Genomic DNA, 16232 nt, shown 5'->3' with positions numbered 1-16232 from the left:
TTGAATGAATATTTCAGAGGTAGTAGAGGAACCTGCAGGAGAAACCCAGTTTTTGGTACAGCCAAGATTAAGCTGAGCTACAGCTTTGCAGCAGAAGATTTGAGGGAGTGCAGCTTGTGTTTGTTTGGACATGGGGTCAGACCCTTGGCTATTATAAATCAGCATAGCTCTGTACAGGGAGCTGGTTTTTATCAGATGAAGATCCGGGTTCACATTCTTGTCATTTCTCTGAGAATGAACTATTCTCTGTAGCCCTATTTCTACATTGGGCCAGTGTACATTAAAGTCACAGCAAGCCGCTGTAGTTCAGGCTCTTTCCTTGGAAAATTTGTTTCAGATCTGGCTTCCGTCATAGGCAAAATGAGTTACAGGAAATCTCTGTGATCATGGAACGTAATTAGCCACTCCTCAGTCAGCTGCTGTGGACCATATGTCAGATTCAAGATATCTTGGCCTTTATTGATATTCCCATAAAGCAAAAGCAGATGCAAAGGTATTTCTCAGGTGCAGCCTAGTCCCCATTACAGTGCAGCTGTGGTAGCCTTTCCTTTCCCTCCAGTCCCCAGCAAGTTCTCTGAAACAGCCCTTTGGTGTGGCTCTGTATCATTTTTAGCAATACATTAACAAAGAAACAAACAAACAAAAGAGCTTCTCACACAGCAAATCCATCTGGTAGGCTGTAATAAATTTGGGAAATGATACACTATCTCCCATCTGCAGTTATTTTTCCCTCAGCAGGAAAACTAGTCTGGACCATGTTACTTTTGTTTCTAATCAAGATAATTGAAGGTGCCTTTTCTTCCCAGCTCAAAGCTATTTGCCCTTGCCCTGTTTGCAAATAAATATTTACAAGCTCCAATCCACCTACACCTGACTGTTAGAAAAACCTAAATTCTAAGCTTAACATAAGTTCGCAGTGTCCTTTTAATCAAAATTTAATGCTTATCTTCAATCTCCTCAAAGCACATGAAGTCTTGAGTCTTTAGAAGAGAAGGACTCATTAGTGCTGCAGCCTGCTGCTGCTTTCCAGTGAGTGGGAAGTTGGGCCATGATGAGCTATGCAAGTGTAGGCACTGTGCTGCTCTGCACAAAGCCCTGTTTCAGGGTCATACCATTGGACTTTTGGTCATTTGTTGCCAGGTAGCCTGGGATGTTAAGAAGAGCTCAGTTCCCGTGCAGTCATTCTGCTCCCTGGACCTGCAGAAAGCCTGGCTTGGGAGCAAGTGCTTGGAAAGCCGGCTGGGATCTGCTCCAAAATCTTGGCCTCCAATCTGTGAGTATGCAGCTCAGAATCTCACATAAGGAGCAAGCCGTCTGATCCCGAGCGTCCGCCAAGTTCACCACAGCTTCATGAAAGAATAACACCTTCTGGGGTTTTTGCCATGCACAGCAAAGTGCGGTATTGCAGAAATATTTTGTGGGCTGCTTTCTGTCTGATAGATAACTTGCTGCTCTGCAGGCACAGCTACCAAACATTCATCCAGGCATTTCTTTTAGCACAGCGTCATATTTTGTGTGCTATCAAGCAGTGTAACATGCTTTCTGTTTTAATATGCTCTGTTGTTTTCTCCTCAAGCCATTTCATTTTTCTCCCACATTCCTTTCAACCATGGAGATCTTGTGCTATCTGACATTATTTCCTTGTTACAAAACTTCATAAATATAGATATATATGGTAAAAACAGACCTTATTTTTTTCTGTTAACCACCAGTAAATGGGTATCCAGACACATGGCTAGATATTTCAATGTGTTCCTAATTGTTAAGATAGAATTAAGACTGTGCCTAACTAAGAATATCCATAGCCTTATGCACACATATGGTCTCTCTCTCTCTCTTTCCTCACCCTTTTGCATTTACCATGTGGAGTAGCATGCGGGGCTTTTATCATTAGAGGGTTTGGTTCAGATCTAGCTTAAACAGTAAGCAAAATTGAGTTCCAGAAGATCATTTCAATCATTGCAAGTATTTGCCTAATCTTTAACATGCTATAGCTCAGTCATCTATGTTAGAGTTATAGCTTTTAAAGTATGTTCATTGTTGCAGCGGGGCACTACCCTGATATCTCCTGTAGTGAAAACCAGTGTGTGTGGACCATACACTGCAGGCAACACAGCCTTACAGATTAAAGAATGGTAGTGAGTCAGCAGATCATTGTAACAGGGTGAATAAGGCCTCAGGGTGCATTAATCTATACAAAAAATGCATCCACAATGGTTTGGTTACATTCTCACCTTCTTAAAGAAGGCATTTATGAAAAAGAAAGGTATGGAGCAATGAGGAGAAGAGACAGGTTTTTTCATAGATGTAGTGCCATAATATGTAGATGCTTAACAGTAGGGGGCAGGAAGGATGCTTTCTTCTCTCTTCATATGACGAAAATAAAAAGTGATCAGGATAGATTTTAGTTATCCTCTGGGCATTAGAAGCTTAAATGCAAAATGCATGACTTATTATATCTAGCCAACTCTTAGGGGTAAATATGCAGTATAGGGAATTAGTTGTCGTTAATTGGACTTATGAGCTGAATTCCCAGGGTGTTGCACTGAAAGCATATCCCCTTTGTTTTAATATTGAAACAGGGAGAATCCAGCTCTGTGGTGGATTCATTTCAATACACCACAGCAGAGCACGCTGCATCATCTTCATCAGGAGATTCAGGCTTTTGTTCTAGGAGCACATGCAGACAGAAAAAATGATCAAGTAGCAATCCCCAGAGCAGAGGCCACAGGTCACACATCTCCCCTGACACTCTGTTTTAGCTGATCCTTCTTGCAGAGTTAATTGCTACTGGTATAATCCAAAAGGTAACAGAGGAACCAGGCTGTGTGTAAAACATCTCAAAGAAATGTTCCTGGTGCTCCTGAAGTGCTCAGAGAAATAACCTTAGAGAAGTGTTTAAATGAATTATAAACCCCCTGTATAACCTAAGCAGCAAAACCTTCCTGTACTTCTTCATTTATCTTAAAATCATGAGCACAGATGTATATTTTAAGGATACACTGATGCATGATTGACTTTTCATTATTCCTTAGCTCTCCCCACGCCTCAATACGATCTATATTTTCCAGGAGAACTCTTAGTATTTTTAAGGGGCCGAGTCACAGCAAAATGTCCAGAATGCCACATTAGACATTTCATCTCTGACTCAATAGTTTGGTCCCCATACATTCAGAGCAGTTTTACTGTTCATTGGACTAGAAATGGAGTCTACCCTTTTCACCTGTTGTTGGGGATTGTTTTCATTTATAGCAGATGGCTTTGAGTCATTTCTTGTGGCGGACAGCTTTGTGAAAAGCAGTAACCACGCGTCGTATTTAGTGTTTGCTACTCTTTTAGTGCAAATAAATCATAGAATCATTGAGGAGCTATGAGATTTGGTTTAGTAGCTTAATGGTAGTAATGATAATGGGTGGACAGTTGGACTAGATGATCTTGTAGGTCCTTTCCAACCTAGTGATTCTATGATTCTAAGAAGACACTCCATTACCGACATCCAAAATTAAGGTAACCAGTGTCCAGTGACAGACTGTGCTGTCCTTAACTGTTATTTATCCAAGCTGTGCCATAGGAAGTCGTGCCAGAAAGGTGCTCTGCCACTTTGATCCCCATTTCAGGCACCAAATGCACATCCTCTGTGCAGCGCAGGGGAAAGGCAGCTGTATGGCTCGCTTCAAGCAGCTGCCATTCATGGGAAGGAGCAGAGATGCTCTCATCTCGAGTAACTCGGGAGACATTTCCAGTATGAATCTTTCTGGAGATGTGAACTGCCTGTGGCATTATACACGTTTCTGGGAAAAGATTGCCTCCATGCCCTTGATGCCCGGAGGGCCAGAAGGCTTAGACGTGAGCAGCAGACAGGATTTGGCTTGCATTTGGCACTGAGGATGAAACACAACACAGAAGAGCTACCCAGAGCCCCTTTATTTTATCATCGCTCTGTACGATGGATGGGCGGACCAGCATAACACCGCTGCACCAGCAGGACCTACGGGGGAAATGTGGTGGGCCAGGGACCGCTCCCTCACCTCAGGGACGAGATGAAATGCAGCTGGGAGAATTCACGGAGAATTCACGTCTCAGCACGTGCCCTGCCCACAGGCTGGGTGCTGTGCTCCTCCTAAAGACTTCTGCAGGAGGAAGGGAGTGTACACAAAGCCTGTTTAATTAGGCTTTGTGTGGGAAGGACCAGCTCCATCCCAAGTGGAATGGAGGATTACGCGTCTCCTCCAGATGGTGAGATATTATTTTTTTAAAGGCAAGGGAAAACAAGCAGGTGTGTGCATGGGGCCTACCTGTATTGGTTTTAATCAGCAACTTTAAGCAAACTCAGTGTTCTCATCAGAAAAGGGGAAAAATAAACAGCTGAGCGCTGTGATTCATTTACACTTCAAATATACTTTGAGTTGGTTATTCCTCAATTAATCAAATAGCTGGTGTATCCCTAAAGTAGTATAAAGTGACACGCTGTGTGAAATCAATTTTCCCTTCCAAAATCATTAAATTCAGTAGCCTGTGACTACATCCCTGCTAATTCTAGTACCGGTCCTTTCATCCTCCATTAACTTTGGCACGCCTAACAGGCTGTCAAAAATAATTTCCCAGAACGTAAATAATTCAGAAATTAAAAATTAATAAATAATAACAGAGAGCTACTGGGAGATAGACTGGGTCAATTAGTCAGCTCTGCATTCTGTTTCTTCGCAGCAGGGGGGCAGCCACATTCGTTACTGGAATCTTTCCTCCGATTCCTAGGTCTGATTTACGGCTCTTCATTACTGGATCCAGTCAGACACAATTACCTCCATCACTATCTCAGTTCCTAACTTCAAAGAAACACACATTTTCTTGTCTGCTTTTTTTCTCCTTGCAGCAGCCTCAGCTTGACGTCCCTGGAATTTCTTCCACGCGGACTAATTAATAAGACTTTGACTTATCATATTCACTTCTCTTCTTTGATGTCCTACCTTAGTCAATCATCCTATTTAATTAGAATTTCAATGATAACTTTACTTATCTCGTGGCTAGATGTAAATTAAAATAACGGGATTTTAATTCTCTTTCTTACGGGGTTATGACATTTCTGACAGAAAAAGTTTCAACCCAAATATGATGTTATGTACTTTCTGTGCTTGGAGTGCATTCCACTAAATTGTTTTTCCCTTTGCTACAAAATAATTTTGCTTGTTTAACAAGCTCCACTGAAATGGAAATGAAGTACAGTTTCTTGTAAAGTAATTTGCACAGGTCCATGTTGTGAAAGGTTACATTGATATAAATGAATATCATCATTGTGACACGTGCCACGTATTTAGCAAGGAAAGATAATGTGATTTTTAAGGGGGGGGGAAGAAAAAAAAGGACTCCAGAGAGACAATGGACCACAGGACTTCTTCCTCTGTGCTCCATTTCAGTCGGCTCCTAGTACATTTGCATGGCTTCTTGCTCTCCTTCCTCATTTAAAGACCCATTCCTGCTGTTTGTATTGGAGCAGCACACAAGGTTGGATTCTAATTTAAATGAGGCATTTCTGAAAGACATACCTACTGCTGTTCAAAAAAATGTATTGTTGCTGAGAGTTAACAGGAGCAATACATCCCTCTGCCAGCACTGGTACTGAGTATGTGCTTGCACTCAGGCTTGCTTTTCTTCCTGTGCCTTTGCGGATTGACCAGGCTAGGACACTGACCAGACATAGACAGGACAGAGGCAAATAAAGGTGACAACAATCACTTATTGAAGCTTGTGATGCAGGAGAGCCCCTGGGACTGCAGAGGTTGCTGAAGCATAGGGATCCATGAGAAGAGGCTGGTGGAACAGCAGAATTCTGGGAGGGCTTGGGAGATCTCTGGAAGGGAGGCAGGAGGGTCATGAAAGTAAAGAATGAGGATTTTCAGAGGTGCAGCCAGGCTCGTCAAGCCTTACCCATGTTGGCACTTGTGCTTTTACTGAAATGGACTTTTCCATGTGAGGATGTGAATGATTATGCACACAGACAGGGATTTTCAGAGGAAAGGAAGGTAAGGAGAGAATGGTGTGAAAAAAAAAGCAAAGATGGTCAACATAGCACGAAATGGTCTTAAACTATGAACAAAGCAATCTTTTTGGTACATTAAATTGAACATGGTGACAACTGGCTGGCCCGTGCAAATGCTACACATTGCTAATCTGCCACCAGAGATGGTTATCTTTTCAGTCATCTTTGGCAGAAAAGTGTTTTCTGGTTTCACACTGAAAATAAGCAAATACACCCTGGAAACGTTATGCTTTCTTAAGGGAAAAGGCTGTATCCACAGGCCTACGCTTCCACTTTCCTAGCAGGGAAAAAATGCTTTGGTTCATTTCCAAGATGGTAGGCTGTGAATTTGCTATTTCATCATCTCCCTTATATTCAGGGAAAGATGAAGGTGCAAGAGGAGGCAATGAAAAGAGCTGGACATGGAAAGACCTGCTCCCCAAAGAGGCAGTTTGGTCCTATGGAGAAGTAGGAATAGCAGAGAACATAGGAGAGCCCCATGCTCCCCCTTCAAATATTATCCCCACCCTACATTGCACTAAACCAGTTGTTATAAAACTAACATTTCGAGATGCTCTCACAAGTGCCTTTCCTGACAGCCCTGTTCCTCTTATGAAAGAAAATGAGAATGATTGAAAAAGTAGGGCAGAGCATCACTGGCAGTGAGCTGCTGGCATTGAAGTGCCAGCTTCTAAATTCACACTGGTCGAGTTCAGAGCCCCAGTTGGGTAAGCTCCAAAAATATCAATAGTGCTGTTCAATAATAAAATGGTAACCTGTTGCACTTGCAACATCTCAACTAAACTGTACCATCATCGTTTAATAGTGTTGTTCTTTTAACAATTGGATTCTGTTCCAATTTTCTATGTAGTCACGATTATTTAATGTAATTTAATTGGCTTTCTTATTCCCCTCAGGGCTCAGGGCTTAGAAAGATCATATTAAAGACTCTAATTGCTCTGAAATGTACTTGTTGTCTGAAATACACTCCAATTTTAAGTATACCCTCAAATCTAGTTCATACATATTTCCTCTTCCTTAGTGAATTAGAAAAATCCCGGTGTCCATAATTTGCACTTAAAAAGAGTCAATAATTACCAAAAATAAATAAATGATAATAATCACAGATCGAAAACAGGGAGGATGCAGCACAGTGAACTGCCAGCTATGAATCCATAAATAAGGGCAGCAGCAGCAGCACACATCAAAGGGTTCCGAGCGTGTGCTGCTCTCCAAAAGCAACGCTGAGGCAGCTAATGAAGGTGTCCAGCCCTGCATGTTTTATGTGCAGCTCTCTGGCTATATCTGGAGAGCAGCACATAGCTGCCATGTATTGCAGGTGCATGACCTTTGGGGCCAGTCCTGTGGGGCTACAGCTCCCTGCTGCCAAAAGCTGTGTGTCCTTCAAAGCAGAAGAGGGAAGAGAAGCGCTGCTCCCAGTATATACAAGGCGAATATGGGCAGTGTGGCCGGCGCCCCAATGCTCTGGCCGTATCCAGTCCCTCCCACACTACCCGCCCCATAGTCCTACAACATGGCGGCGCCCTTGCAGCCCCACCGCCATACAGCATGGCGGCACCCATACTGACTCTCCCCTATTCCTTCCGGGTTCCGGTGCGCTGCTATTTCAACTTCCATCCGGACGCTTCCGCTTCCTCTTCCGGATCCGGCGGCGCCAGGTATGGCGGCTATGGACTGCGGGCCGCTATCGCCTATCGGCGTCCATCCGCCTCCATCCACGGCCCGGCCAGCTCTGAGGGCGGCTCTGCGGGTGGCTGTGGCGACGGGCTGGGGCTGCGCTGACCGCGTTTCGGGCGGGCGGAGAAACAGGGCGGTCCCAGCCCTCAGCGGCCTGCAGGCTGCAGAGCTGCCCTAGGGCCGGCAGCCGCCGTCGGGGCGGCGTCATGTTGTCGGGTGGCGGGGTGTCCTGTTGTGCTGGGCCAGGAGCAGGCACGGAACGGGGTGTGGAGCGGCACGGCTACAGCAGCCCTCACTTGAGAGGGGGGAATTGTGCGCCATGTTGAGCGCAGCTTTCAGGCTCAGTCGTTCAGTGCAGGTGAAGCTGTGATCTGTGAACTTCCCATTTGGAAATGGAGCTCTTAATCCATTGCTGCTTTGTTTTTTGCCTAATTTAGGTGTGAAAAATGGTTCAGCGCCTGACCTACCGCCGTAGGTTATCCTACAACACAGCTTCCAACAAGACCAGGCTGTAAGTAAGCCACAGTTGCTAGGAAATTTTTGGTGAAGAAAATGAAGCTCACAGTTTGGTTGTTCCATTCACTGTTTTTCTGCCATTTAGGTCCCGAACACCTGGAAACAGGATTGTTTACCTCTACACCAAGAAAGTAGGGAAGGCACCGAAGTCAGCATGCGGTGTGTGCCCAGGACGACTTCGTGGTGTAAGTCTCAGGGCTGCTGGCATGAGAGTTTGATAGTAACTCCTGGTTTTGTTTTATTTATGTTTTAAATGTTAAGATCCGATTCCTGTTGGGTGTCTGTTTCCTCACGAGTTCAAGGACAGCCTTCTGTTTAAATGATCCCATTTGAGTATTGTAAGGTGGAGCTGGTAAAACAGTTTGGAAGCTTAAGGAACGAGTGCTTTTTTAATGCTTGTGATCTCACTGCTATTAGCTGAACTTGTGGGAGTTCACTGTTAACTGGCTGCAGTTGTTTCAAGTTAGATCTAGATGAGTCTGTAGCAGGGCTGGAGGTTAGAACTGGATCTACTAGGCGGCTTTACACAAAACACAAGCCTCATGTGCTATTTCATTCCCAAACTTTATTCCTGATTTAATGCTGTTGCTTTTGATGGCAGATTGGAATGCTTGACTTATTTTCAGCCTGTTTCTAGCCTTGTGAAGATGATCTATTTAATAAGCAATTTTAATAATTCTGAATGTATTTCAAAAGCTGTTTAGTGAAAAAAATCAGCTTTGGGATGCTGCAAGCAGCATGCATACAGCATGTGTATGTATGTCACTTTTCCTGCCTGTTCAGTAGTCAGCTTAAGATTTTGCTGCTTTCTGAGAACAAACTATCTGAGTATATTTTCATAATACAGCTGTTACCTGAATTAGGAAGTGCTCTCTTATTATATACTTCTGATTTTTGCTTCTTACAGGTGCGCGCTGTGCGTCCTAAAGTTCTTAAGAGGCTGTCAAAGACAAAGAAGCATGTCAGCAGAGCCTATGGTGGTTCCATGTGTGCTAAGTGTGTCCGTGACAGGTGAGCCTACAGCAAACTTAACTCTAATGTTGAGGTGACTTCATGTGAGTTTTGAATTACACACAGAATCACAGAATGACCCGGGTTGGAAGGGACCTCAAGGATCATGTAGTTCCAACCCCCCTGCCTGGCAGGGCCACCAACATACACCTTTACTAGATCAGGTTGCCCAGGGCCCCGTCCAACCTGGTCTTGAACACCTCCAAGGATGGGGCATCCACAACCTCCCTGGGCAGCCTGTTCCACTCTCCTAGTAAAGAACTTCTAGTTTTTGTACTGTATCTGCGTAGCGTGGGCCAAACATTTTGAAGGCTCTTCTGACACTGTCATAGAATGGAGGGGTGAGCACGAGGTGGCAAGATGTGCAGTGTTTTCTTTGGGATTTGAGCTGGTTCCTGTGTGTGAAACTCCTACAGAGAGTTTGTTCTTTGTGGTTTCCTACTATACTGATGCTTAGGTGTTAAATATCATTCTGTTTTTTTGTACTGAGTAAAGATATTTGTTCTTCTGTTGTCCCGTGTTCTTCTGCTTTGTTGTATGCAAAGATATTAGTGAAAGATCATTTTGATTTTTGACGTCTTTCTGATTTTTTGGGACTCACTGATGGAATTTTCAGCATCTTAAGCAACTTAATGTGGTTAAGCTTTAAGATGACTTTTGCTAGGCATCCCTTAATGAAGTTTTATTGTGTAACAGCTACGTGTCTGGATACTTCCTTGATAAATCTGTATTACAAACAACATGTCATCTCTGTGAATGGTAATCAAAGCAGATCTCTGGAGTCAGCAGCGTAATGCCAGTTTTTCATCTGTAGTGCAAATGTTGCCAGCCTCTTTTTTTTTCCTCTTCTGTGAGTTCTAAGCTACATCACATTAGGTGCTGCTGAAGACAGGTTGTTACAGCTGCACATCTTTAGCATAACTTTTCAGTGTTAAGTGGCAGTTTAAGTGTTTCCCAAACAGTGTGAGCTTGAGAGTTTGTTTTTAATAGATGAGCACGTCTTGGCCTAAAAATACACCTCCTTCCTTGCAACTGGCAGCTCTTTGTGCTTTGTCAAAGCATTGCTGGTAGGCTGCTCTTGCTTTTAAATCAAACTCATCAAACACACTATTGATGTGTGAGGACTACCACCATCTACATGCTGGGCCTGTTTGCCTTCCAGAAGTGATTGTGTTCAGGCATGACTTGACCTGCCAGTGTTTGTTTGTGGATGAAGAAGCTCTAATCCTGGCAGAGCTGTTTTGCTGACTGGACTCATGTCATTTTTCTGAGGGAGAGAACTGACCAGCTGGTCTCACCAATTATAATGTGTAATTAGTTTGCCAGTGAGGATTTCAGCTTTATTTTTCCACTTAGGTTAGTGAAGCCATCAAGCATTGCCTTAATCTGCCCAGAAGGCACTAACCCTACATTTGCAAACAAACAAGGTTTTTTTCCCCAGACCTCTACATGAGCTGCTCTTGCTCCTGTCTTTTGGTGCTGGCTGGCAAGAACATTGCCAACTTCTTTTAAAGTAATGTGGAGCTAACACCACACATAGAACATTACTCAGGGGTATGATTTAGTGGAGGGTTTTTAGAGTTAGGGGACTGGTTAGGCTGCGGTTGGACTTGATGATCTTCAAGGTCTTTTCCAACCTGGGTAATTCTATGATTCTGTGTGACTGAGCACTCAGTTGATCAGATGCACGTCCTGATGTTGTTGTGTTTCCTTTCCAGAATCAAGAGAGCTTTCCTTATTGAGGAGCAGAAGATCGTTGTGAAAGTGTTGAAGGCACAAGCACAGAGCCAGAAGTCAAAGTAAATGTATTTGTATTTTCTGCCCAATAAATGAAAGTTCCACTTTCCTGGTGTCTTTTCTTTCAGCGTGCCAACAAAAGCTGATTAGAGCTTCTCACAGCTTGGTAAAGGCAGAAATGGATTCTGATGCAACAGAGGCCATTACAGTACTGTGTACAGCCTTGAGAGCAAAGCAGGCCTGGTTGAACAGGGCTCCCGGCTCTGTCTTAAAATCCTGAGACAGAGTAACTGAACAGCCCTATTCTCATGGCAGCAGCTGCACGTGAAATGAATGGAAGACGTGTAAAACAGAAAAGCAAACACAGAAGACAGTGCCAGGTGAAGAGCAAATAAGCTAGGGTAAGCTTAAGGTAGTTTGAGGTTTCTTTGTAGTATGTTCTGCAGTTTGCTGCTATTTGAATCTGAGGGTGGAGGGGGATCATCTGCCTTGAAGCTGGTGCTGTCTGCCAGACCATTGGATACAGCTACATTTGGATTTGGAGGAAAGCTCCAGCTGTTGTGCTCGGGGCTTCATGGATTGGCAGCTGCAGGCACCGTACAAGCAGAGCTCCAGATGAACAGACCCCTAATAGCTCCTAGAACTGGATTTAAGAGTGGCAGTAAGAAATGTGGTGGAATATTTGAATGCAGACCCCAGGAACGTTGGGATCAGCTGCCTGCAAGCCCACAACACTTGGTTGATGCTGCCTTTGAGTGACGGAGGTGGCCACAATCCTGCACACACCAACAGTGCACAGGGCAGAGCCTGCTGTGCCCCAATACTTCAGTGCCTCGAGTCATTAGGATAATAAAGAGGATCAGTGTTGCAGTAAGTCGTGTTGCTGTGTGAGGCCTCTGTGTCTCATCAAGCTGTGCTGAAAAGCTCGATAGAGGCTGCTTTAAACGCTGCCATTCAATGTGCTGACGTTTTGAGGCGCTGTTACTATAGTTAGTTGACAAGGTTAAAATTGTATTAGTTGCTACCTTCCTGCGCTAGCAGGAACTGTGCTTTAAGTAGGGCAGCCGTAGTGCTCTGAAAGATGGAAGGCTGGAGGGAGAGGATACTAGAGGCAGAACTGCAAACGTCATACACGTCTATTTATTTAAGGCTGTGAACCCTTGCTCATGCCCAGCCGAGTGTCGGATCGCTGCTGCCCCCTGGCGGCCTGTCCCGCCGGGAGGACCCCGGCAGCGACACGTCAGGGCTGCGAGGCCCTGCCAGGTGGGTAAAGCATATCGTTACTCTCTGAGGAGCTTCTTGAGCTTCTGGATGCTTTTTTCACATCAAAAGTGCCAGCAGAGCATATCTCGCGTTACAGAGCTCTCGTCGCTTTGGGGTGATTTTGTTGGCTTTATCTTTATTATTCTTTCCTTACTTCCCCCTGCCAGGACCCGGCTGTGTTTCCGTTTCCGCCTTCGTGTGAGCGAAGCGCCCGGCGGCGCGAGACCGTGGCTGTGTCGGATCCGCCGCCATGGAGACGCTGTTCCGGCTGCCCTTCGCCGTGCTCGAGTGCCCCAACATCAAGCTGAAGCGGCCGGGATGGGTGCACATGCCCTCGGCCATGACGGTCTACGCGCTGGTGGTGGTGTCGTACTTCCTCATCACCGGAGGTACCCGCCTGCATGGAGCCCTGTCCGCTCTGAGCTCGAGACCCCACGCTGACACTGTGTGTATGTGTGTGTTTGTGTGTTTGTTTCCTCGCAGGAATTATCTACGATGTGATCGTGGAGCCCCCCAGCGTGGGGTCGATGACGGATGAACACGGGCATCAGAGGCCGGTTGCCTTCTTGGCCTACAGGTGGGAACAGCACCCTACAAACACGTATGAAGAAGCTTATGGAGCTGAGGCAGCTTGCCTTTAGCTCTCTTGAAAGGCTGGGCCTGGCTGAAATCTAGCCTTTGGTTTGCAAATCTAAACTTAGCAGCTCCTGCCTGCAGAGCTTTTTTCTGTCTTGTGCTGGAACCTGCAGGTGTGCTTTCATGTGAACTCAGAATGGGGTTTGTTCAGGCTGCTCTCAACCCCGACGAGACCCACAACTTCCGGGGCTTCTTCGACTGACTGCAATACTTCCAGAGCCTGAAAAAACCCCATGAAATACCTCTAGAACCCCATGAAATACCCCATAAACCCCATAAAGAAGCCCAAAAACCCCATGAAAAACCCCATAAACCCCATGAAAAACCCCTTTATTTCCACTTTTCCCCCAAAAACTCCTTTATTTCCACTATTCCCCCCATATCCCCCCCTATATGCCATATAGGGCCCCCAATATCCCCTATAGGGTTTCTCCCATCACCGATGCTGCCATCGATGCCGCAGGATCTCAATGGGGGTGAAGCAGAAATGCCCATTACACACATCACAGTGATAGGGGCGTTGTAGGGCCGAAGTTGGGGGGCAGCTGTGGGGCTCCTCTTCTTGGGGGGCTTCTGTCCGACACTCGTTCTCATGGCAGACCCTCTCCATGGGGGTGAATGGAGCGTGGACCCCACAATGGGGGCAAGTCCAGAAGCTCTGGAGACATTCATTATATAGGTCACAACTGCATAAACATCGTGGTGGAAATAAGACTTAAAGAGCTTGTTGGCCACAGCTCTGTACCTGGAGTCATCTGTGAAAGCTGGTGCTACTTTTGGAGTGGATATTTCTGTAAGCTGATGAGCTTGCATGGTATCCAGTAATATACACTACTGTATATCGTGTGCTTGACTGGTTGCTTTGCAGGCTGTCAGTGGAGGAGATAAATTTAAAAGTTTCAATGTAGTTGTGTAATGTAAATTTTCTGAATTAACACTGTAGGAAGTCACCTGGCAAAGTTAATGTTCTTGTGTACGGCTGCCAAAACAGGTTGAGTAGCTGCATTTTGAAATACAAATAGTTATTTTAAACGTAAGCTTTTCCTAACTTCTAACATCCTACCTTTTCGCCTCTCTTTTCTTCTCCTGTAGAGTAAATGGACAATATATTATGGAAGGGCTCGCATCTAGCTTCCTGTTCACCATGGGTGGTTTAGGATTCATCATTTTGGATCGATCTAATGCACCAAATATCCCCAAGCTGAATAGGTTTCTCCTGCTCTTCATTGGATTTGTCAGCGTGCTTTTGAGCTTCTTCATGGCCAGAGTTTTCATGAGGATGAAGTTACCGTAAGTGGCTTAATACTCTCTCAGCTTCTCTTCTCTTCTTCGGTGCCAATAGTAGATATCAAGGTAGCAGGAAATAAAACCAGGTGTTCTAAACATCTGGACCTTGGCTATAAATTGCTTCAGTGCTTTTTTGAAGCAGACAAAGTGGGAAACCTTTGGGCCCAGCTGCTCTAAGTTTGTGCTGTGGTTCAAAAAGAGGTGACAGATTCTGGTAAGTCAGATGATAGGGTCACTGAGTATGAGTTAATTTTCACTTAGACTGAATATGGCAAATGAATCGTTTATGCCAAGAAGGTATGTGAAAGGTTGCAACTAAAGATACTGACTGCAGTGTAATGGGTTTTCAGAAGCATCCAAGGCAGACCTGAAGTAGAGTTGTTGCAGGCTTTTTGGGTTTATTTTACTGTGTTGCTGCAGAGAACACAGTATGAATGAATATAACATTATATATATGAATATATAAATGAATATAACATTAAAACAGCATACGTTACATTTTGATACATCAATATTCAATTTTATTTAGAATAGCTGAAACCAGGAGTTTAAGAGGTACCAGTAATTAATTTCTGGAGTTGCTCTGTGAGGTGCTGACTGTAATGTTATCATTCCTTTCTTAAATATTTATGTTTATCTGTATGTGTATTAAGAAAATGTGCTTCATAATGCAGATGTGTTGAGTTCCTTGGTTGCTGGATTACAACCTGCTATGTATTTTTCTTGTTTCATTGATGATATATGTTGTGACAGTTGTTTTTGTATAAATCTTTAAAGAAACAAGGCTTCAGAGAGGTTGAAAAGAGCCCAGAATTGTGTTCAGTATCAGGGGATGTCAAGATCTACAGAATATTTTAACACTGGCAGTTTGTGTAGGGGGTACAAATAAAGCAGCTTTCGAAAGGTTCAAAAGGGCTTCAGAAATTCCAAACAATTGCTGGAGCTGGATTGAGAGCAGTCTGATGCATTTTCAGGATTCAGTAAAGAAATGAAGTGAGGAAGGAAAGTGCACGTAAGTGGGCTGGTGTGCACCCTGTGCATGATGTACTGTTTAAAATGGCTTTCATGTGAAGAGTGTTTTGGCAAGCTGGGCTGTTTGTTTCCATACTATCAGTCCCTTGCTTTTTGAGGAAGTCCTGCCTTTGATTGCTAACTTTTTTCCTAACTTAATTTTATTCCGTAGAGGCTACTTGATGGGTTAATACCTCTTGTGATGTATGAAAACCCAAGGTGCATTTACTCCTCTTCCTGAAGTGTTTAAGAAGCAGCAGCAAGAAACAAGTTCCATAGTCACTACCAACAGGAAACAGACCTGAACGCAAGAAGCATCTGAAGAGAGTGCCCTCTGCAACCAGTCTTTCATTACCAATGGCTCATTTGTCATTTCAAAACAGCATTTAATCATTTCTGTTCTAGAGCTTTTGAAAGGAGAAAGTCACGTAGTTGTGTTGGTTTTGTTTTTTGATTTCCAGTGAAACAGAGAAGCTGTCTTTAGCTCTGCCTTGAAATGAGTAGTGCCCATTGGTTTTACAGTTCTGTCTTGCAAGGTCTGTTCCCTCTTCCCCATGTGGGAGAATTGTGTGAATTGGACAAGAAACACCTGAAACATTTGTTTCCAAGTTAAAATCTGAAAATAAATGACTTTGGATGCTTTACAGTCCAAATGCAGTGTGTCTGAAATGATTTCAAAGGTACCTTTTGCCTTATTAATGGCTCTGTACGAGCGATTCCAGATGTTCAGTGGGAGAGGCAAACTGTATGAATGTGCTTTTGTTTTTAAAGAAGTGTATGAAAGAAGCCAAATAAAACTTATTTTCTATGAAGTTATTTGAATTTTATCTGTTTTCTGGAACCTTGTTCTTGACTATGCATCTCATATTCTGCATCCAGGCTTGACATGCTTTACTGTACCATGAATGCATAATTTCTGCTTTATTTTCCATAGCTGGGTAGCGTGTTTTTTATCAGTATCAAGGACAAGAGACCTCATATTTTCTGTGCACTTGTCCTGAATCTAAATGATACGATGTTATCACTAATCAAGTTAATTTACTTAAAGAAAAGCTGC

The 16232-nt window shown here is 44.0% G+C and overlaps 2 protein-coding genes and 1 pseudogene across 3 annotated transcripts; 2 read left to right on the top strand and 1 right to left on the bottom strand.

Annotated features, from left to right (window-relative positions):
• Window positions 1-7293: 7293 nt before the first annotated feature.
• LOC146761043 (uncharacterized) lies at window positions 7294-8051 on the bottom strand (annotated as a pseudogene).
• Window positions 7667-11087, top strand: RPL34 (ribosomal protein L34). 2 transcript variants are annotated; one of them, XM_015861363.3, is made up of 5 exons: window positions 7667-7695; window positions 8152-8225; window positions 8316-8415; window positions 9138-9241; window positions 10960-11087. In XM_015861363.3, the coding sequence occupies exons 2-5, from the start codon at window positions 8161-8163 to the stop codon at window positions 11042-11044; spliced, it is 354 nt and encodes a 117-aa protein (XP_015716849.1). In that variant the 5' UTR covers window positions 7667-7695; window positions 8152-8160; the 3' UTR covers window positions 11045-11087. The 2 variants fall into 2 exon arrangements, with proteins under 2 accessions (XP_015716849.1, XP_085402759.1); XM_085546633.1 differs by having other exon boundaries at window positions 7672-7787.
• Window positions 11088-12437: 1350 nt separating this feature from the next.
• OSTC (oligosaccharyltransferase complex non-catalytic subunit) lies at window positions 12438-15987 on the top strand. Its single transcript, XM_015861362.3, has 4 exons — window positions 12438-12630; window positions 12725-12818; window positions 13970-14167; window positions 15348-15987. The coding sequence occupies exons 1-4, from the start codon at window positions 12492-12494 to the stop codon at window positions 15364-15366; spliced, it is 450 nt and encodes a 149-aa protein (XP_015716848.1). The 5' UTR covers window positions 12438-12491; the 3' UTR covers window positions 15367-15987.
• Window positions 15988-16232: the final 245 nt, after the last annotated feature.

This window comes from Coturnix japonica, chromosome 4 (genome assembly GCF_054131305.1).
Source record: "Coturnix japonica strain WE chromosome 4, WE-NBRP24, whole genome shotgun sequence".
Taxonomy (NCBI): domain Eukaryota; kingdom Metazoa; phylum Chordata; class Aves; order Galliformes; family Phasianidae; genus Coturnix; species Coturnix japonica.
Note: the sequence above shows the minus strand (reverse complement) of the source record. Positions and strands in the feature narration are given on the sequence as shown.